The sequence below is a fragment of the Molothrus ater genome, chromosome 22, assembly GCF_012460135.2.
Source record: "Molothrus ater isolate BHLD 08-10-18 breed brown headed cowbird chromosome 22, BPBGC_Mater_1.1, whole genome shotgun sequence".
Taxonomy (NCBI): domain Eukaryota; kingdom Metazoa; phylum Chordata; class Aves; order Passeriformes; family Icteridae; genus Molothrus; species Molothrus ater.
In genome coordinates, this window is record NC_050499.2 from 7,127,902 (window position 1) to 7,148,724 (window position 20,823).

Genomic DNA, 20,823 nt, shown 5'->3' on the forward strand with positions numbered 1-20,823 from the left:
GAGAGTAGAAATTAAACCTGAAGGAAAAGGTCAGAGGCAAATTCCCCTGAAAGGGATCTGTTCTCAGCCCAGGGAACACCAGAAGCAAGTGAGGGCACTCAGGGCAGACATTAAACCTGAGGGAAAGGCTGCAGGAGCAGAGGGAAGTGTGAGGGGAAAAGGAGACCAGGGAGGCCCAGTGAGGCTGCAGTCCTTTAATGAGAAGGAAATCTCTTGCCAATGTGCTCATTTCTGCTCTGGGCTGGCAAACCCAAGCACACCCCAGCGTGGGACAGCACGTCCCTGTCCTGTGGCCAGAGCGCCAGAGGCCCAGCAGAGCTGCAGAGAGCTGGGACAAGGTGGGCAGAAGCGTTTCACCCCGAGCTGCTGGCTCCAGGCTGCCATCAGAGGCGTTTCAGATGGCCCTGGGGGCCAGGCCTGCGTACACCTCCCGCTGCCCCTTCCGGATGGGCTGTGGGGAGACACGAGATCCTGGGTAAGGAGCTGGAGCCCCACATTTCTCCTCACAGAGAAAAGCAAGGCACAATTCTTCCCAAGATTATTCTCATCTCATTTGATGCACCTGTTTTTGTGCCAGAGGAGAATGCAATGTGGAGATTGTTTACCCACAGTGATGGTGTTTTGTTTCCTGGGCCTATCAGGGGGTGTGTGTGTGTGTGTGTGTGTGTCAGGACTGTCGGGACAGTCACGAGATTCTGTGCAGTGTGTGCAGAGTTGAGTGCTTGGCAGGTTCAGTTTTGGATGTACAGAATAATATAGTACAATCAAGTAATTAATTAGCCTTCTGATAAGATGGAGTCCCCCTCATCATTCCTCCTTCAGCACCAGCTATAAGGAGCCCTCACCTGAGCCCACACAGGGCGTGGAGAAGGGCACAGCAGAGCAGGGGCAGTGCCCAGGGAGCTACAGCTCTGCCCCCAAATAAACCCCCATGGCAGCACCAGGGAAAGGGGCTGCACCCCCAGCACCCTTTTCCCTTTTCCTGCACTGCCAGGAGCTGGATGCTCCTCCAAGGATGGATGACCTGGATGTCCCTCCCCAACCTGCAGGGATGGAAAGGGACTGTCCTCACCTCATAGTCCGGGTTGGGTACAGGGGGAGGCCGCTGCATCTTCTGACCTGAAACAGAGGCACAGAGAGGGTGAATCCCTGGGGATTCCTGCCATGAGGGGCCTCCAGGCTGATGCCAGGGCCAGGCACACCATGGATCAACTGCCATGGATTTATCCTGAGCTCCTGAAGAGCCACCTGCTGCCAGGAGCTGCAGGGCTGGCTCCAGCACAGCGGCCTGGGAAATGGGCTCCATTGCAGCAGCCAGCCCGTCCCTGCTCAGAGAACACCTGGAGAACACCCCTGGGATGCAGGAGCACTGCCTGGAAGCTCGTGGGGAGCAGAGGATGCAATGAGGGTTTCCCTGGGTGTCACTGTCACATTTTCTGAAAAATCCCCTTGCCCAGGATTTCTCTCCTGGGAAAGCTGAGAAGCCTCAGAGAAAAAGGAAAACAGTAATTATCTGATTGGCTTCTCCTGTGTTTTGCTGCTTTGGAATGTGGTTGGAGACTGTTTATCCAACATGCGAATTGTTTTTACTTAGTGGCCAATCAGTGCCAAGCTGTGTCAGACTCTGAGGAGAGAGTCACGAGTTTTCATTATCGTTCTTTGTAGCCTTCTGTCTGTATCCTTTCTCTATTCTTTAGTATAGTTTTAGTATGGCATAATATAATATAATATAATATAATATAATATAATATAATATAATATAATATAATATAATAATAATATATCTGCCTTCTAAAAACATGGAGTCAGATTCATCATTTCCTTCCTCCTCCATCTGGGGACCCCGAAAATACCACACCTGTGTGCCCAGAGGGCGGCACGGGCAGCAGGGGTGCCTGCAGTGGCTCTCACCTCGTGGCCGGCTGTCCCCAGCAGAGCTGGCTCGTCCCTTCCTGCCTTTGCTGAAGTAATAAACCAGGATCAACACGCCCAGGGTGATGAGGAGGTCGGCAGTGATGATCCCTGCCACGGTCAGGGCGTCCAGCTCCTCGCAGGTGGCACACACTGCAGGGGTGAGGGCAGGGGATGCTCAGAGCCAGGAGAGCCCAGGCCTGGCACAGGGCTATGGGCAGCTGGGAAAGGGAACAGGGCAAACTGGGAGGGCAGATTTGCCAAAAATGGGCTCTGGGACTGGTCTCAACAGCACCACGTTCACCCCAGGCCCCAGTGGAAACGCAGAGTCAGCCCCCAAAAGCTGCCAGGTGAGGGGTAAGCGCTCACCTTTGGCATTCAGGTACAGCTGACGCTTCTCGCTACCCCAGGAGCAGCTGAGGTTGGCAGGGGTGCTGTCGTGGTCCTTTATAATGAACTTCCTCTCCCTGGTGTCCTGGGTTTTCCCAGACAGCTCCCACTGGATGTCCTCGTCCTCCAGGGGACATGTGATGGTCACCGTGGTGCCAGAAATCTCCACCAGGAACTCCCCTTGGGAGGACACACCAATGGGAAAGGAAACCAAGGGCAAAAGTCAAATATTTCCACCTGGTTTTTAGTCTGCTACAGTCTTTATATCCCGGTAAATACTAAAGAATGCTGGTAAAGTTCACTTACCCTCCAATTTTTCATCTGCAAAACAGAAAACAAGGAGTGTTAAAAAACCATCTCACCATTGCCTCACAGTGCTGGAAATGCCCAACACTGCTAATAATTAGGGACCAATTTCTCCAATCAGTAAGACCACTGTCAATTAATGAACAGTGAATTTTTTCCTATCCTGCAGTATTTACAAAATTTAAATATTTCTATTTGACTATTAGTCCTCACTTTTGAGGCATATTTGGGGTTTTTAGCATGATAAATAGTTAAGGATGGCAGTAAAATACACTTACCCTGCTGAGCTGTGGTGCCAACTGCAAAAAAAAATGAATAAGAAATGTTAAATAATTGAGCTTCAGATATCACACACCTTTCCTACTCCCAGGACATCCTTTCTGAACTCAGCTTGAAAGAGATGTTTATAATCCCACATTCATGCTGAAGGCATCAGACATATTCTGCTGGTGAGACAGGATGTTGTTCTGAACTTGGAAGCCATTTTCAACACAGCCTAACGCAGAATGGAAACTTGAGTAATTTTCCAACCCAGCTCAGAAAAAGGGTTGTTATTGCAAGATGCAAACCCCAAAATTCTGCTTTATTATCGTGGAGCAAACACTGCCGGAAAATCCTGGTAAGAACCTCTGTCCTTTGCAAGAGTGGGAGCCTGAGGTTGATTTAAGGCTGTAAAACTGTTTATCTGTGTGGGTTTTCTGCCTTGTAGGAAACAACTTGCTCCACGAGAGACTCTGGAGATGGAATATTAAAGAAAGAGTTTTTAGGAGGTGTGAATCATTTGTGATTTCCTTTAAAGACATTTGTCCTTTTGCAAAAAACAACTTAAATAAGCGACTGCAGATTTGAATAAGCGACTGCAGATTTGAGTTCCACAGCGGATTTCCCTGGAGAGAAGGTGACCTGATGGTTTTTATTTTACAGAGATACATTTAAATCTGAAAAAAGAACAGGACACTGATAAACCACGTTTTCTATCTTCACAAAGGTTGGTACTCGCAGGACTTTGGCAGAGTAGCTGGAGTCTTGTAGCACCTCTAAATAGATTAACCTTGCACACTTCTCTCTCCTCATTACTGGGTTCTTTAGAGCCTTTACGGGTACTCTGCACTTCATCCTAAGCCAGTGGGGCATCCCAGCTGTCGCCCCACCCCTGACATCCCATCAAGCCTGAATCACTTACCCTGGATCCCCAAACGCTTTGAGAAAAGTGCACCGATAAAGGATAATAAACCCAAAATTCGAGGTGTGGAACCTTACAGCTCACACTGCACCCAGCTCCAGCCCAGCTGCCTGAAGGTTGGGGACTCACCTGCACACAGCAGGAGCCCCAGGAGGGGCAGGCACTGCTCCAGCCTCATCCTCGTGTTCCTCCTCCTGCTGCTCCTCTCCACCACATCAGACTGGCGTGGCTGTGGCAGGAAAGAACACGGCGGCTTTCCTAGAAAGGAGCCCAGGATTCTTTTTCCCAGAATTGTTGCCCACCCGAGCAGGGCTGGGGCACTCACTCCTTCCAGAGCAGCCAAGGCTGAGGCAGACACGTGAAATAAGCCCAGGTCAGGAAGTGCGGAGGCTCAAAATGTCTTCATGGGACGTCACCAGCAGCCAGGGGTGGCTGCTCTGCTCTGCACCAGCTCTGCAGGCTCGGGACAGCTCCTGGAGCTGCCCTGGGAGCCGAGGAGAGAGAAACGAGCTGGAATCCATCAGGACCTTCCCAACAGCTCCTCAAAGTGAGAGCTTGAGAGGCTCCAAGTGTGGCAAAGGATTTCACGTGGGATCCCAGCGAGGTTTGGGTGGGAAGGGACCATAAAGCCCATCCCACCCCACCCCTGCCATGAGGGACACCCTCACTGTCCCCAGCTGCTCCCAGTGCCCAGCCTGGCCTTGGGCACTGCCAGGGATGCAGGGGCAGCCCCAGCTGCTCTGGGCACCTGTGCCAGGGCCTGCCCACCCTGCCAGGGAACAATTCCCGATTCCCAATCTCCCATCCAGCCCTGCCCTCTGGCAGTATGAACCCATTCCCCTTTGTTCTGCCCCACAGCTGCTGCCCAGAGCCCCTCTCCATGCTCCTGCAGGTCCCTTCAGGCACTGGCAGGCTGGAATGAGGGAAGCAGGAGCTGCCCCCAAGGCTGAGCACCCAGAGCCCTGCACGGGCACAGAGCCGAGGCCATGGCTCCTGCCCACCCCCTGTGCTGGTGTCCACAGGGGCTCCAGGATGAGGGAAGAGATGAGAATGTGGACTCCATGTTTTAAAAAGCTTGATTTATTATTTTGTGATATACATTATATTAAAACTATACTACAATAATAGAAGAACAGATTTTATTAGAAAGCTTGAAAGCAAAAGAGAAAATTAGAATGATTACAAGATCTTGTGTCTAACTAGAGACACAGCTAGACTGTGATTAGCTATTAATTACAAACAACTACATGAAACTAATCAAAGATACACTTGTTGCATCCTACGGCAACAGATAATTATTGTTTACATTTTGCTCTTGAGTCTTCTCAAGAGAAAAAAATCCTAAAGAAAGGATATTTCATAAAACATGTCTGTAACACATCCCCTGCGCTCAGCCCCTCTCCCAGCAGCATTTTTGGGATGTTCTCCCGCTCGGGCGCTGCCGTGGCCGTGCCTGGCCCCGCTAGAGGGGGCTCCTGGCCCGGCTGCTTTAGGATGAAGTGCAGAGTACCTGTAAAGGCTCTGAAGGGACAGGGGGGGTGCTGGTGTGCCCCATTTCCTTCATTGGGGTGCTCTCTTTGGCCGCCAGGGCTTTCTTTTCCTTATTTATGTTTCCAAGTGAAACATCAGAGAATTTAGATTACCGGTGAGTGTGCCAGGAACGTGGTCTTCTCTTAAAAGTCGGAGTCCAAGTGTTTTGTTAAAAGATAAAGATTAACAAAAGTCTGCAGGAAAAGGGGCTGTTCCCAGCCCCGTGCCTGGGAATCAGGATGAGGAAGTGGCAGCAAATTGGCTGCTAAACATTAAACTGAACCTGAACAAAGCCCCAGAGTGATAAATATTCACAGCGGGGAGGAAACAAAAGGAGGCGATATGCTGGAGTTGTAACCGAGTGGGAGTCTGGGGACGTGAAGTGATGAAGGACTAACGCGGGACCGAATCATTCCAGGAAAATGGAGACCCTTGGTGCCCCGAATCATTCGAGAAAAATGGAGACCCTTGGTGCCCCAAATCATTCCAGGAGAATGGAGACCCTTGGTGCCCCAAATCATTCCAGGAAAATGGAGACCCTTGGTGCCCCGAATCATTCCAGGAGAATGGAGACCCTTGGTGTCTCAAATCATTCCAGGAAAATAGAGACCCTTGATGTCCCAAATAATTCCAGGAGAATGGAGACCCTAGGTGCCCCGGCGGCGTTAGCAGGGCTGTGTTAGCGCACACGGGATTCCCTGCTCTGTTTCTGGGGACAACCCAGGGAGCTGACGGCCTCCGCGCCGTTTTTCCATCGCCAAATCTCTGATAGGAGCCCCCCAAACACCCCGAGGTTGGGGCACCCTCTCCTTGCACCCCTGCCAGGGAAATCCGCACCAGGCACAAGTGGGAGCGGTGACCTGGGATGACTTCTGGGACGGGATGGTGAACCAGACACAAGCTCCAGTGATTTATGGCCCTCGAGTGTAAACATCCTCATTTTGCCAACACACAGGCTCTGACTGATTCCACACTCTCACAACAGCCACGTGCCGGCTGCGGAATATTTTGTGTCCCACGGATTTTCTCACTTGCTGGAAAATGGCCGGGCTGGACCCATTTCCCACCTGATTTTTCCCAGAACCTCCCCAGCACCAAGCTCCCAATCCTTGGCTACAACCAAGGAACGTTCAAATCACTTTAGGGTGGGTGTCTGTGGTTGGTGGGACGTTTCCATCCCCTGGGTGAGGGCCCACACTGCGGCCACGGATTGTCAGTTTTGGGCTGCTCTTTTTAGGATCGTTTGCAGGGTTGTTTTTTTTTTTGCCGAGCAAATGGCTCTCATTTCTTCGAGCCACCTATGAACACCTCCAGGCAAATCTTCTTTTACCTCCCACAAAAGGGGAGTGGTTTCGGGTGGCGGCTGGGGGGAGGAATGATTGCAACACCAAAGAGCAGGGGAATATGGGAGGGAGAAGAAATTAATCTTACCTTGGGAATCGCTGATTTACGGCAGGAGCCAGCGAGGAGGGGCTGGGCACATCTCGGCAAGGAGCGCGCCCTGACTCGGGCTGGGGAGCGCTCACCTTCCCCAGCCAGCAGGCCGGGCTGGGGGCAAGGAATCTGCCCCTTTGTGCTGCGAGGACTTCGAGAAACTCATCTTTTCCCCCAAGCGGATTTGCCTTTGCAGCCCGGATTTGTGTCCCCGATGCGCACCTGGCTGCGCGCTGCGCTCGTCCTTGGGGCGCAGCTCCGAGGTAAGGAAGGAAACCCGGCCGTGCTGCCCTCCCTCCCCTCTTCCGATCGCTGAAATTGTCCCCAAGGCCGAGGTTTTCCCCCCGTCCTTGCTGCGATTCTTCCTGCTCGGGCTTGGCTGGAAGTGGCACGAAGCGGTTGGGTTTCTTCCCCAACAGGTCTGGGCGTATTCGGGAGGAAGAGCACCGATCTCCTCCACTGATTTCCTCCTCGGCTCCGCTTTCAACGTCCTTTTCTCTCCTGCCAGGAATCTGAACTTTACTCCCATCCTTTCTTCTTTCTTTTTTTTTTTTTTTTTTTTTTTTTGCTACCTTTGCTCCTAAACAGTCAGGGATTGTCCAGGAGCTCCGGCCTCAGATCCTTTACACAGCAAAGGTTCCAGACTGACAAGAAACTCATCTGAATTTTCACTGGTTTATATCAAAACAACTGGATTTTAATAATAACACATCCTCCTTTCCCAAATGCATTAGCACATGGATGTAATCTGGCTTGAAAATAAGTATCTTACTCTTGTTCCTCACTTAGTTCTTTTCAAGGAGTTAAAAATGAAAAGATTTGGCACCGAATCCATGTATGAGTAACGTGATCTCTGCCAATGAGGTTTCTCACGTGGGAATGCTTTCAGTGCCTTGGCATTCAAGTCTTTTCCCCTTTGAGATAAGGAATTATTTGGAAGGAAGTGTTTAGTCATGAATTACTTCCAAATACATCTTTATTTTGAACCTGTATTTTACAGCCCTATGTAAGCTTTTTTTTGCTTGAATCACACTGGGTTATCTTCCTAATGTGAGAGGATATTAATATTTTCTATTTCCTTCACTAGCAAACCATTCCTTTTTCTTATTTTTCACTCTCCTCCTCTCCTTTCCTTGCTCTCCCTCTTGCTGGTTGTCCCTCTTCCAGGGGAGCATCACTCGCTCGATGCTCACTTTTTTTTAAAGCAGCAGCCATGGTGATTGTGGGGATGTTTCTTGGAAAAACAAATCCACGTTTACCTTGAGGGTTTCCTCTAGACCTGACTGAATTTGCCGGCAGTTGCCCAGCTGGGCTATAAAGCCTCTAAAACTGGCTCTGGATACACCAGTAAGAGCAGTTTCGCCGTGGTGTGCACGAGGCTGAGGAGAAGAGTAGAAAGGGAAGAAAGTGAGTAGAAAGTGTAGAAAGGGAAGTTCTGGCATGGGAAATAGCAATTATTGGGTGGGTTCGGTCCAGTTTGAATGGGGTTTTCTGCATAAATCGGCAGGATCACCCCCCTTGGAATGCCTGAGCCGCTCAGGCGATCCCTTGCCAGCATAGATAAGGCTCCCGGGGATCTAAAGGCGATAAGAGCAGGGATGAGCTCACTCCTGACAGCGATTTCCCCCTGTGTTTGCCCTGCAGCGCTGTGGCTGGCGGCAGCAGTGGAAGTTCACACTGCCAAGGAGGTGGTGGCCGTGAACGGGACCAACCAGCGGCTGAAATGCACCTTCTCCAGCAGCAGCCCCGTGAGCCAGCAGCTGTCAGTGAGCTGGAACTTCCAGCCCGAGGACCTGAGCGCCCACGAGCCGGTGAGTGAGACCCCTGTGCTCCCTTCCAGGGGCTCCCCTCACCCCAAAACTCAGAGCTGGGTGAGCAGTGAGTGAGACCCCTGTGCTCCCTTCCAGGGGCTCCCCTCACCCCAAAACTCAGAGCTGGATGAGCAGTGAGCGAGACCCCTGTGCTCCATTTGCAGGGGCTCCCCTCACCCCAAAACCCAGAGCTGGGTGAGCAGTGAGTGAGACCCCTGTGCTCCATTTGCAGGGGCTCCCCTCACCTCAAAACCCAGAGCTGGGTGAGCAGTGAGATCCCTGTGCTCCCTTCTAGGGGTTCCCCTCACCCCAAAACCCAGAGCTGGGTGAGCAGTGAGACCCCCGTGCTCCCTTCCAGGGGCTCCTCTCACCCCAAAACTCAGCTTTGGATGAGCAGTGAGTGAGATCTCCATGCTCCCTTCCAGGGGTTCCTCTCACCCCAAAACCCAGCACTAGGTGAGCAGTGAGTGGGTACAGGCACACCCCAAACCCACAGGTACATCTGGGCCTTCGTCACTCGCAGTGATTAATCCAAGTCCTGTTTACAGACCCTGCCTAAAAAACACTCTCATGTTTAGTTTTGAGTGGTCAGGTTAAAATATTTGTGGCTTTACAAAGCTGGACCTGCTGACACCATGGCTGAAACCTGAAGTCCCATCGGGTGCAGGATGTCACCTAAGAGATGTCACTCTCTTGGGTGACATCCTGCACCTGATGAGACTTCAGGAATCTCCCAGGTCCCTTCCAGCCCAGGCCATTGGATGCTCCCGTGACTTTCACAGATATTTTACTACCTGTGACTTTTGCAGGTGTTTTACTTCCTGAAGGAGCCCTACCAGCCCCCCTCGGGAAGGTTTAAGGACCGAGTCACCTGGGATGGGAACATTGAGCGCCACGACGTTTCCATCATGGTCTGGAACCTGAAGCCCAGTGACAACGGGACCTTCACCTGCCAGGTGACAAACTGGCCAGATGTCTATGGCACCATCGGGGAGGTGCGGCTCCGGGTTGTGCAGAAAGGTGAGAGGCCAAAAACCCCCCAGAGGCTGTGTGGGTTTAAGCAGAGGGAAAATCGTGGGAGAAAAGGGGTTGTAAGTTGTGAAAAGGGGTTGTAAGTTGTGAAAAGGGGTTGTAAGTTGTGAAAGGGGGTTGTAAGTCGCGTATCTTATGATTGGCTTTTTGCAAATATTAAAATGAATATTATATGTGTTGTGTTAGAAAGTGATGCTGTATTAATTCTCTTAAGTAGTGTGTTAAAGATAGTTTTAGGTTATAAGTTAATGTTATAAGGTTATAAGGTTATTAGGTATTATTAGGTTATAAGTTTTAGGTTGTATATAGTTTTAGGTTTATAATGTTAAAATAGAAGCTATGCTGTGTAAGATACTTTTTTAAAGAGAGGAATGAGGTACTCGCACTGAGATAGCAGCCACAGGACACCTGAATCTTTCAGAGAAAGGAATTTATTGCTCCCTTATCAGAAGAAATGAACTTCTGCCTGCCTTGCTCAGCCTGAAGAGCTGTCAGGATTCAGAGGAAGAAGCTGACACTGCCCAGCCAGAATCCTGTGTTTGAATGGAATTTCTGCATCATGGATGAGGTGTATGAATATGCAACAGGCTGTTGTTTTTAAGAGTTAATCCTCTGTTAACGTGGGTCCTTTTTCGGGCCTATTTTGCCCAGAAAGAGGTACCCAGACTGTCCATAAGTCTTTATTTCTATTGTCTCATATTGTCCAAAATTTTATTACTCCAATTATATTACTATTTTTATAACCATTTTATCACTATTAAACTTTTAAACTTTTATAAACAAGTGATTGGCGTTTCTCACAAGCAGAAAGCATGAGGGGAGAGGAGGAGCCTGAGGAAAGGTTTTATTCACACACACAGCGTCCCAGCCTCGTTCCCCCCGTGCGTCCCTCTGCTCCATTCCCCTGTCTCTCCCCACGCAGTGAGCTTCTCAGAGATCCATTTCCTGGCCGTGGCCATCGGCTCTGCCTCTGGGCTGATGATCATCGTGGTGACAGCCGTGATCATCTGCCGGCAGCACCGCAGGAAGGCGCGAGACAAGAGGACGGAGGCGGCGGACACCGAGCGGTGAGGGAGGGCAGGGGGGCTCCTGGGACAGCCTGGCCAGTTTATCCCCATGGCCTTCCTGGATTCCTGGCCAGTTTATCCCCATGGCCTTTCTGGATTCCTGGCCAGTTTATCCCCATGGCCTTTCTGGATTCCTGACCAGTTTATCTCTACAGCCTTTCTAAATTGTTGGCCAGTTTATCTCCATGGCCTTCCTGAATTATTGGCCAGTTTATCCCCATGGCCTTTCTGATTTCCTGGCCAGTTTATCTCCATAGTCCTTCTGAATTCTTGGCCAGTTTATGCCCATGGCCTTCCTGAATTCTTGGCCAGTTTATGCCCATGGCCTTCCTGAATTCTTGGCTTGGACGCTGCATGGGGCATCCACAATGCAAAACTGCCAACCCAATTAGGGATAATTGGCTGCGTGCAGGCAGAACAGAGCCCCAGGATGGACCAGCTCTGGAGTCCTCATCTGGCTCTTGCCCTTCTCAGTGGCTCATCACTCAGAGGGACACAGCTGCCGTGGTGGTGGAGGAGAGATGACCACCCTGTCCCCTGAGCTGTGATCACCACTCGTGTGGCACATTCACCATGTCACCTTGGGTGTGCTGTGTGTGACTCAGGACATCCTGCTGCTCTGCCTGACACTCATTTGGGCTTTTTTTCTCTTTTTTTTTTCCCTCCCATTTTTATAACAGTAAAGAAAAGGAGAGCCTGAAGATGGGGGAAAAAAAGGAATCCATTCCATTGGAAGATTAAAGGTCTTTGCTGGTGTGCACAATGCAGGTACACATCCAAACCTTCTCTAATTAATGTCTCAGTGCTCCTGTGGACTCTCCAAGACATTCCCTCGGGTACTTCCCTGCTGTTCACAGTCAGAACTGAGGCCACAGTCACACTTTGCTGTTGAAGATCCTTCAGAGACAGCTGAACAATCCCTGAACAATCACAGCCTCTTAATGTACAAGAGATTCCTCCACCCTGGTGTTGAGGAGCATTTGTAGGAAAGCCATTGTTGCTGCTTTCCATGGCATTCCTGCTTTGTAGATGAAGAGGAATGAATTGCTTCCCTTTTGTCAGTTTGAAATCTGCTTTTTGATTACTTTAACCTTTATTGTCTTAAAATTGCATCAGGAAGTCTGGCACTGTCTCCATATTCATTGTCTTTGCTTAAACATGTCAGCACAAATTTTACCCACAGTTTCTGAGGTCAGCAGTTGCCTCTATTATTTTGCCTTTTGACAATAACCCTGAGTAATGGATGTTTGCTTTTCTTACAATCTTTCTTCTCAGGTGCTTCCAAAGCAGCTGGTGAAAGCTTGTAATTTGGGGTGTTAGAACAAAGCTGGATTACAGACGCCCCACGCTGCTGGCATGGGGCTCTGCTCAACCTGAAAGTCTTGCATGGAAAGAGGGTGACTTTACATGAGCTGTGAATTCCCTTCAGCGAAGCAGAGCAGGAGGATCCTGCCCCATGAACAAAGAACTTTTCCTTCATCTTCTCACCTGTGGAATGGGAGCTTCTCTGGAAGTGCCAAGACTGACTGGACAGAGGGCTGGGAGGTGTTTGAGCAGATGCACTCCTGCACCTTGGAAACCACAACGTGCCTTTGTTTTAAACCTGCCCTGGTTTTATTCCCTGAGACTCTCCCTGGCACCCTGAGAAGGAAGACTGAGCAGTGAGGTCTCAGCTGGTACAACAAACATCCTTGGAATTCCTTTTCTACATTAGATGGACAGAGTTGGAGCTGGGCAAGGTGTGCTGGTTGTTACCAGGGATGGCATTCACCAGCCAGGGTGCTTTGGACATCCTTCTCTGGCAGCTTTGGGAGAATCTGGGGATTGAGGAGAGTTTTCTGCCTGGGTTCAGCAGCTCCACTCTGCTCCCAGTCCCACTCCTGTCGCTACCCCAGTGCTCCTCCCTGTTCCCATTCCCACTATCCCAGTGCTCCCCCTGTTCCCCAAAACTGGAACCCACGGAGTTCTAAGGGTGCCTGACCAGCCCCAAAGGGATCCTGTTACAGTATTTACCCAGCCCCAAATCACAGCATTGGCCTGTTTGTTTGTAGAGTGTCTTTATGGCTTTATAACCTGAGAAGTGCCAGCGTTCCCTGGCTCTTCCCTGGCTGTTTTCATTTGCACTCACCTGTGTTGTAAATAAAGGCACCTTGCTGAGAGCTGGGCTAGTGTGGAGTGGGCTGTGACCTGGGGGCCCCTGACACCTCAGATGAGCAGATTTGCACTGTTTGTCCCCAAAATCGGATTTGTTACTCCGTGTGCAACAAACCAATAATAAAATACTTGAGGGAGAATGAAATACTTTCAGAGGAGTCCAAGCCTGGGTGAGTGCTTAGTGGTGTCCCACAAGTCCAGCACATCCACTGGACTTTTACCAGCATTTTCTGTGCACAGAATTCAGAGTTAGCAACTCTCCAAGTCCAGCCCCTCTCTTATGATGGGTTATTAACTCCCATAGAAGTTATGTCACCCCAGCCAACTTCTACCCCTGCTCAGGGGCAGCCTCTTCACCTGGCCAGGCTCTTTATGACCTGTATGTGTGATTTTTGGTATTTTAACCAAGATAGTTCAGCTCTAGGATATATAAACCTCGTGTGTAGCCCAGTTAGCAACATACACACAAACACACATCAACATCTTGATTTATTACATCCCTAAAACTTGTCAGTTCCAGGGTGTCCTTGGCTGAGGGATGTGGCTGTTCTGTTCCTCTGATTAGGTCTCTTTGATTTTGCCGATGGATTGTGCTGGAAAATCTACAAAGATCTCGCAGTGAGGAACATCCTGACTTAATAATGTAATCCTGACACATTCCTCATTGTCTGGCACCCAGAAAAGCCAAAGCTCAGAGAGCGGGCTGGCGGTGACAGTGACAGGAGCCGCCCGGGGATTTGGGGACAAACACGGTGGCTGCGCCAGACCTTTCCCAGCAGGGCCACCCAGGTGTGCCCAGGTGTACCCAGGTGTGCTATGGTGTTCCCAGGTATTCCCAGGTGTACCCAGGTGTACCCAAGGGTATCCAGATGTACCCAAGTGTACTCAGATATTTCCAGATGTTCCCACCCAGGTGTTCCCACCCAGGTGTTCACAGGTGTACCCAGGTGTATCCAGGTGTTCCACCCAGGTGTACCCAGGTGTATCCAGGTGTTCCCTCCCAGGTGTTCCCAGGTGTATCCAGGAGTTCCACCCAGGTGTTCCCAGATGTTCCCACCCAGGTGTACCCAGAGCTACCCAGGCGCCGCGGCCATTTCGGAGCTGCCCCGCCCTCACCTGCGCCAGGTGAGCGCCATGTTCCGGGGCTGAGCCCGGCCGGGATGCGGCGCCCAGGGGCGGCGGGGCCCGGCGGCCGCCTCCTCCTCCTCCTCCTCCCGCGGGGGGCTCTGCTGCTGCTCGGTATCGGGGGCTCCGGGCTGGGACGGGACGGGATGGGATGGACGGGACGGGAGCGGCGGTGCCCGGGGGGTCCCGCGCTGGAACCGGGCCGGGAGCGCTCGGGATGCGGCTCCGGGGGCGGTGGGGGGCTCGGGAAGGGCGGTCCCGGTACTCTGGAGGAGCAGAGAAACTCGGGAAGAGCCGTCCCGGGGCGGTCCCGGTATTCTGGAGGAGCAGAGAAGCTCGGGAAGAGCCGTCCCGGGGCAGTCCCGGTACTCTGGAGGAGCAGAGAAGCTCGGGAAGAGCCGTCCCGGGGCGGTCCCGGTACTCTGGGGGAGCAGAGAAGATCGGGAAGAGCCGTCCCGGGGCGGTCCCGGTACTCTGGGGGAGCCGGGAAGCTCGGGAAGAGCCGTCCCGGGGCGGTCCCGGTACTCTGGGGGAGCAGAGAAGCTCGGGAAGAGCCGTCCCGGGGCGGTCCCGTACTCTGGGGGAGCAGAGAAGCTCGGGAAGAGCCGTCCCGGGGCAGTGGGAGGCTCGGGAAGGGTCTGCCCGGAGCGGCGGATGTCCCGGGGCAGAGGGAGACTCGGGAACGGCCGGGGTCGAACGGGGCAGAGGCGGCCGCGCACCCTGGGAACGAGAACTGAAAGTTTGTGGAGCTGTGGGGAGACTTTTGACCCGGTGCGTGTGAAATTGGGGCGCTGCGGCCGGAACCACAGGGCAGAACTGCTCCACGTCCCAAAAGCCGGGACCTGGTAACTCATCAGAGACCCAGCCGATCCCATTGCTCAGCTCCTTGTCTCCAAATCCGAGCACCCCTGGTGCTGCTGCCCCGCTGCCTCATCTGGGGCTGGTTCCAGTCTCACTGAGAATAGGGCAGGGAAGATTTCTGCTTTGCTGCAAATTTCAGTGCTGGGGAGGGAGTCACTGCTGTGCTTTAGTCCCTGAATTCTGGCTGACCTGCAGTGTTGGTATTTTTGGGACAATTGGGCACCTCACACATAGCACAAAATGAATCCCTGCCTTTTGTGCCCGTTCCATCAGGCGTCTGCAATGCTCTTTCCCTGGAAATTAAAGTCAGTCCTAAAGTCCGAGCTTTTGTGGGCGAGCAAGCGCTGCTGAAATGCTCCTTCAGATCCAGCTCCCCCATCACCGAGAGCCTGCTGGTGGACTGGACCTACCGGCCCCTCACTGGGGGCCAGATGGAGACAGTAGGTGGAACAGGGCCAAAGTCAGAATTTTCTCTTTGCTTTGCTGGGCTGCTACCTCACTTTGCGGTTTGGGACTCTCGTTGTTGCCTTCTTTCCCCTGTAAAATTCCTTTAGTGTTCTCTGGGGGGGAAAAAAACATTCCAGGTAAACACAAAACGGCATCATAATGATAAAGTAGATAAATTTAGGGGGTTGTCACAAGTGCTGCACTGTGCACTGCACAGGATGACTGTAAAGATTCAGTTGGTGGCCTTATTTCTCTTCATGTAGGAAATATTCTTCCTGACTTCTTAATGTGACATTACTCCTTTACTTTTCCAATGCAAAATTCCTCTATTTTTGCGATGCAGAAGCAGTTCACTCTTCTTCCTTGGATGAGCGTTTTGTTGCCACAATCACCGCCTTTCCCTCCTTGCAGATTTTTCACTATCGGTCCGTCCCACACCCCACAACAGGGGGGAGGTTCAAGGACAGGATAATCTGGGTTGGGAACGTTGCTAACGGTGATGCCTCCATCGCCATCCAAAGCCCGGAGCTCAGCGACAACGGGACATTCATCTGCAGCGTGAAGAACCCTCCAGATGTTTATCACAACATTCCCCAGACCGTGCTGCTGGTGACAGAGCGGGGTAAGGCTCCCTGCCCTCGCTTTGGCCTCACCCCTGTGACAAAAGTTGCTTTGTGGGACCCTGGAATTCCAAGCATCACATGGGAAACGCTCCCTGCACTTCCACGCTGGAGTTTCAGCAGGGGCTGCCCCAGCCCCGCTCTCTGAGCTCAGTGCTTTGAGAGCTGCTGAATTGATCTGGGGCAGGAAGGGACGGGGGGAGCTGTGGTGACAGCAGAAATCAAAAGTGTCCCTTTGTTCAGGAGTCTCAGCCTCCGCAAATTGCGGCAGAACAAGTTAAACATTGAGGAAACGCTGGCCTAAAAATAATCCCCACATCACAAGCGCTGATTGTCAGCACCAATTTCCTCATCTGCCCTGCGTGCCAGCCCTGCCCCAAATTCCCAGCTCAGTGTGCTGATTGAACTGTGCCGTGCCTTCCTCTGCAGCTCCTGAGACCTGAGCCTGGGCTGGGCCTGGGGACAGGAGCCCCACGGCTTTGGGGACAGGAGCCCCACGGCTTTGGGGACCTCAGCTTTGGGGACAGGAGCCCCACGGGTTTGGGGACAGGAGCCCCACGGGTTTGGGGACAGGAGCCCCACAGGTTTGGGGACCTCAGGTTTGGGGACAGGAACCCCACGGGTCTAGGAACAGGAGCCCCATGGCTTTGGGGACAGGAGCCCCACGGATTTGGGGACAGGAGCCCCAGAGGTTTGGGGACAGGAGCCCCAGAGGTTTGGGGACCTCAGGTTTGGGGACAGGACCCCTGTGGGTTTGGGCATCACAGGTCTGGGGACAGGAGCCCCACAGATTTGGGGACTGCAGGTTTGGGGACTGCAGGTTTGGGGACTGCAGGTGTGGGGACAGGAGCCCCACAGGTTTGGACACCACAGGTTTGGGGACAGGAGCTCCACAGATATGGGGACTGCAGGTTTGGGGTCAGGAGCCCCACGGGTGTGGGGACCACAGGTTTGGGGTCAGGAGCCCCACAGACATGGGGACAGGAGCCCTGCAGACATGGGCACAGGCTGTTCCCAGCCCGCCAGCCCCGTGTCCCACATGGAAGGGCCACCAGGCTGTGCCCTGGCTGGTGTTTGTCCCAGGGCTCAGCCAGGCCGTGCCTCGCTGTGTTCCAGGCCTGGCCTTCCAGCTGAGCTCAGCAGCTCTGCTCTCCATCCTGGTGTTTCTCCCTTCTGCCCTCGTGGTCGTTCTGCTGCTGGTGAGGATGGGGAGGAAATTCCGGGTGCTGAAGGAGAAAGGAAAATGTGGCTACAAGAAATCCTCCATTGAAGTGTCTGATGAGTAAGTCCTGGCTGCAGGCTGGAGCCTGTATTTCCACTTTGGGGTGTTGGCTCAGGCACGAGGGATGATTTCCCCACTGTCCTTCAGTGCAGCTCAGGCACTGGGATCTGCTGCTCACCCAGCAGGCAGAAAGCCCTGGAAATCCCCGAGCTGGAGCACAGAGCAAGAGCTGCACATCCCCTGCGTGCTGCCATTCGTGTGAGGAGTGCCATGGAGCTGAGGCACGCTGGGCTCAGGCATATTTCACTTCTGTAATGAGGTTTATTTGAGCCTGAGTCAGCAGGATGTTTTGCATGTGTGAGCTTTGTGTGCTGCATTTTGGGGTGAATCCCCATAACAGCAAAACAAACCCAATAATGTCGCCTGTGGTGGCCTGAGCAGGGCTGCCAGGTGCTGAAAGGGCCTTGGAGACTGAACTCCCTTCTGCTCAATTCCTTGCAAAATGATTTTTGTTTTACTGCAGTCTATTAATGATTTGATTGGTGGTGTAAGATTTGCCAGTCAAAAAGCAACTTTTGTTTTCATTCTTTGCTTTCATTTCACCTTCAAAATGAGGCATCTGGCAGCTTTCAGTCCTTTTGGCTTTGCTGTGCTGACTTAAAGGCTTTTCCTCACCATGAAAGACCTTCAGTTCCGTGTGGTACCACCAGAATTCACAGTCCAGGGGTGGCACTGGGGTGTCTGGGGGGAAAGTCCAGCCTGATGCTGTGCTTTTCCTGCAGGCCTGAGCACCCAGACAGGGCTGGCTGCGGGGGGAAGCTCAAGGAGTGGTGCCTGAACTGCCTGGTAAGTGGAAGTTGCTGTTTCCACAGCGGTTTTGCCAACCTGGGTGCTCCAGGGAGGTGCTGAGAGCAGCAGGTACAGTGTCCCAACACCTGTGGCTGTCCAGGGCTGTCCCAGAGGCTCCTCGCAGTGAGAGCTGCTGCCTGTGCTGCTGGGGAAGCTGTCCTGACATCCATCAAACTGATCTTTCTGGGCCCGATGGAATCAAAGCTGTCACTTGGAGATGGCAAATCGGGGTTGAAGCGGCAGCTGCCGTGGGGTTCTCTGGGGGCTCTGCACGAGCAGTTTGGGGCTGGCAGGGCTGTGCTGGGGAAGGCAGGCAGTGACCCCTCAGCCCTCTCTGTGTCTCTGCAGGGCTGCTGGAGATCTTCCTCCTTTCGCCTCCCTTTCCCTCCAGCAGAGCGCTGCTAAACCCTCGCCGTTTGTTTGTTTGTTTGTTTGTGCTTTTTGTTTGTGGCGCTCTCTGCAGTGCCGGCTGCCTTCTAATCCTGCTGCTGCCCTGGCCAGCCCAGCTCCAGCTCCTGGTAATCAGGTGCCTGCGCTCCAGCCCCCGAGTGGTTTTGCCACCTGCTGCCCTCGTTCTGTGTGAGTCCTGCTCTCTGGAATGGGAGCCGCATTCCAGAGTAATGCCCAATTCGAGAGGGCTTTCATTCCCTCTGTGTCCTGCAGAGCACATTTCCCTCTGGGGCACCTTCGCCTCTCCTGCACACGCTCGGGACGTGAGTTAAGGAGGGTTTAAATATGTGTTGTTTGATCCACTCTCCTAATGCCAGTGATTTTAAACTGTCCTAAATGCCCAAGCCTGCAGACAGGCGTGTGCTGATGGTTTCTATTAGATACAGGATGAAAAACAGGCAATTATGTAAGTGGTACATAAAATATTTACAGTTCTGCATTAGACACGGCAGGCACTGAGTTGCTGGGTTGGGAACGAGGGTTTGGAGAGGCAGGAAACGCCTTGGGCCAGAGGCTGGGCTGCCCTGGGAGGTGGGAGGGCTGCTCCAGGTGATGTTCTGTAATCAGGGAGGTGCCAGGAGGAGGTGGGGAAGGATGGAGCCCCAGCTTGGTGAGGAAATGCTGTCGGGACGTGGGAGATGTTAAACGTTGAAAACTGTCCTCTCATCCCTCGGGAGGAGTGGAATTGGAATGATAAAATCCTGCTGCTTTCATGGCAGTGCTCTGCCAGGTTTGACCCTTTGCTGTCTGATACTGAAACATTTATCTCTGAAATATTTATCCGATCAGGTCTCTGAGAATGCTGCCCTCTCACTTTAACAATTCTGCGTGTTTGAGGTTTCCCTAATGTGCTTTTTCATGCTTCATATGGGAGCAGACAATTAAAATTGCAAAGCCAATGGAAAATCTCTTTAGACTGCAATGTCTGGGTGTCAGTGAGATTGGCCTTGCAGAGCTGAGGTCTTGGGTGAGCTCCCAGCTCAGAGCTGCAGAGCTGCCTGTGGGACACCAAGTCCTGCTGTGGTTTAGAAGCCTGTGGGGCTTCTAAATGTGGCTGAAAACCAATAATTGGTGCTGCTCAGGGCTGTCTCTGCAGGGCTGTGCTGCACTTTCTGGTTCATCTTTAGCTGCTGCTTCTCTTAAAACACATTTCATGTAGGTTATAGCATGGTGGTTGTGTCTGGGAGAAGTCAAACAGATTTAGTGCTTCTGCTTATATCCATATTTATATTTTATATTTATATTTTAATCTTTATTTTTATTTTAACATATTTATATTTATGTTTATAGCAGTGGTTTTCCAAGTCCTCTGGCCTGCTCAAGCACAGCAGGATTTTTGGGAAGCATTTCAGAAGCCCAGCCAGGCTCAGCCTTTGGCTGAACTCATAGCTTGGTTCATTTCTTCACACATAATTTCAGTTTCTCTCCTTGTTCCCCGTTTAGGACACGGATGAGGAAGATCCCTACTGACCAAAGCTGTGGAAAAAGACCAAAATTACAGCACTGAAAATCATGGTTAGACCCTTCCAGAGGCTGCTGGGTAACCAGTGCAGACTGAAGGACGTGCTCTGCTCTCAGTGGTTTGGAATAATAATGCTGATGGGATAATTCTCTTCCATTTAAACACAAAATGATGATTTCCTAAAAATCTTTCTAATTTATTGGGGAAAAGAAAATCTCTTGCCCTCGGATCTGTGGGGCCCAGAGAAGCCTCAGTGCCCACAGTGCCAATGTGCCTTGGTTTTCCTGCAAGCTGCTTTGGTTCATTGGTTTGATTGTTTTGGTGACATCCCTCTTTTCCTGAGCCCTGGAAATCCAACTTTTTGAAGTAAAGGCTGCCCCAGCTCTCTGGGCACTGCCAAGGTTCGTTCTCAGGTTTTTTTGGAACATACTGACTCACAGCAGTTTGATGAAGTGATACCTGGCATCCTCTGTGCTGGACTGAAGAGAACCTACTGCTTTTGAAGTATTTTTTTATTCAGCTGCACCACTGGGTACTGCTCCTTCTACCTGTAGAAGCGAAGCACAATTCATAGAAAACCATTTTTTTCTTCTTCTTCTTTTTTGAAATCAGAAATGCAAATGGGGACTCTGTTTCTGGGGACACACAACCCCATCTACCTCAGCCATGGACTCAAGCACTGCCCAAAGGAATGTTCTGTTTGCAGTAGTTGTTTTCTTCCTCACTTCTTCTAGGACCTGGTTTAGGGAAATGGTTAATTGTGAAGCAATTACTTCCCCTTGGTGAAGGGCATTTCCTCTTTCACCAGCCTTGTGCACAATGAATAGCAGACAGCAGTGGAATTCATTCACTCAATCCCTAAAAAGCTGCTTTCTTTCTGTATCAGTCTAATATTCTCCTTTTACAGATGTGCTCCACGTTTACTGCTGATTTTGCTGTGCAATTACCAATAAATTCCATTATTCCATT

The 20,823-nt window shown here is 51.7% G+C and overlaps 3 protein-coding genes across 4 annotated transcripts; 2 read left to right on the forward strand and 1 right to left on the reverse strand.

Moving 5' to 3' along the window:
• Window positions 1–179: 179 nt before the first annotated feature.
• LOC118695770 (T-cell surface glycoprotein CD3 epsilon chain) lies at window positions 180–4,070 on the reverse strand. Of its 2 annotated transcripts, XM_036397540.2 has the most exons (7): window positions 3,920–4,070; window positions 2,886–2,906; window positions 2,608–2,622; window positions 2,281–2,481; window positions 1,912–2,064; window positions 1,073–1,119; window positions 180–451 (listed from the first exon to the last, which is right to left on the reverse strand). In XM_036397540.2, exons 1-7 carry the CDS (start codon window positions 3,966–3,968, stop codon window positions 395–397), a joined length of 543 nt encoding a protein of 180 aa, XP_036253433.1. In that variant the 5' UTR covers window positions 3,969–4,070; the 3' UTR covers window positions 180–394. The 2 variants fall into 2 exon arrangements, with proteins under 2 accessions (XP_036253433.1, XP_054373077.1); XM_054517102.1 differs by lacking the exon at window positions 2,608–2,622 and having other exon boundaries at window positions 2,880–2,906.
• Window positions 4,071–6,951: 2,881 nt separating this feature from the next.
• Window positions 6,952–11,990, forward strand: MPZL2 (myelin protein zero like 2). The gene is made up of 6 exons (XM_036397516.1): window positions 6,952–7,017; window positions 8,399–8,565; window positions 9,375–9,585; window positions 10,520–10,664; window positions 11,345–11,432; window positions 11,940–11,990. Exons 1-5 carry the CDS (start codon window positions 6,969–6,971, stop codon window positions 11,403–11,405), a joined length of 633 nt encoding a protein of 210 aa, XP_036253409.1. The 5' UTR covers window positions 6,952–6,968; the 3' UTR covers window positions 11,406–11,432; window positions 11,940–11,990.
• Window positions 11,991–13,978: 1,988 nt separating this feature from the next.
• MPZL3 (myelin protein zero like 3) lies at window positions 13,979–19,862 on the forward strand. The gene is made up of 6 exons (XM_036397613.1): window positions 13,979–14,057; window positions 15,078–15,244; window positions 15,663–15,873; window positions 16,988–17,153; window positions 17,876–17,939; window positions 19,836–19,862. Exons 1-6 carry the CDS (start codon window positions 13,979–13,981, stop codon window positions 19,860–19,862), a joined length of 714 nt encoding a protein of 237 aa, XP_036253506.1.
• Window positions 19,863–20,823: the final 961 nt, after the last annotated feature.

Excerpts from the sequence above, each read along its gene's own strand:
- LOC118695770 (XM_036397540.2), bottom strand. The coding sequence starts at position 3,968 with ATGAGGCTGGAGCAGTGCCTGCCCCTCCTGGGGCTCCTGCTGTGTGCA. Across the intron at positions 2,907-3,919 it reads GGGGCTCCTGCTGTGTGCAG|TTGGCACCACAGCTCAGCAG; the intron begins GTGAGTCCCCAA and ends TTTTTTTTGCAG. Across the intron at positions 452-1,072 it reads TACCCAACCCGGACTATGAG|CCCATCCGGAAGGGGCAGCG; the intron begins GTGAGGACAGTC and ends GTCTCCCCACAG.
- MPZL2 (XM_036397516.1), top strand. The coding sequence starts at position 6,969 with ATGCGCACCTGGCTGCGCGCTGCGCTCGTCCTTGGGGCGCAGCTCCGA. Across the intron at positions 8,566-9,374 it reads ACCTGAGCGCCCACGAGCCG|GTGTTTTACTTCCTGAAGGA; the intron begins GTGAGTGAGACC and ends TGACTTTTGCAG. Across the intron at positions 9,586-10,519 it reads GCTCCGGGTTGTGCAGAAAG|TGAGCTTCTCAGAGATCCAT; the intron begins GTGAGAGGCCAA and ends CTCCCCACGCAG.
- MPZL3 (XM_036397613.1), top strand. The coding sequence starts at position 13,979 with ATGCGGCGCCCAGGGGCGGCGGGGCCCGGCGGCCGCCTCCTCCTCCTC. Across the intron at positions 14,058-15,077 it reads GGGGGCTCTGCTGCTGCTCG|GCGTCTGCAATGCTCTTTCC; the intron begins GTATCGGGGGCT and ends CCGTTCCATCAG. Across the intron at positions 17,154-17,875 it reads TCCATTGAAGTGTCTGATGA|GCCTGAGCACCCAGACAGGG; the intron begins GTAAGTCCTGGC and ends CTTTTCCTGCAG.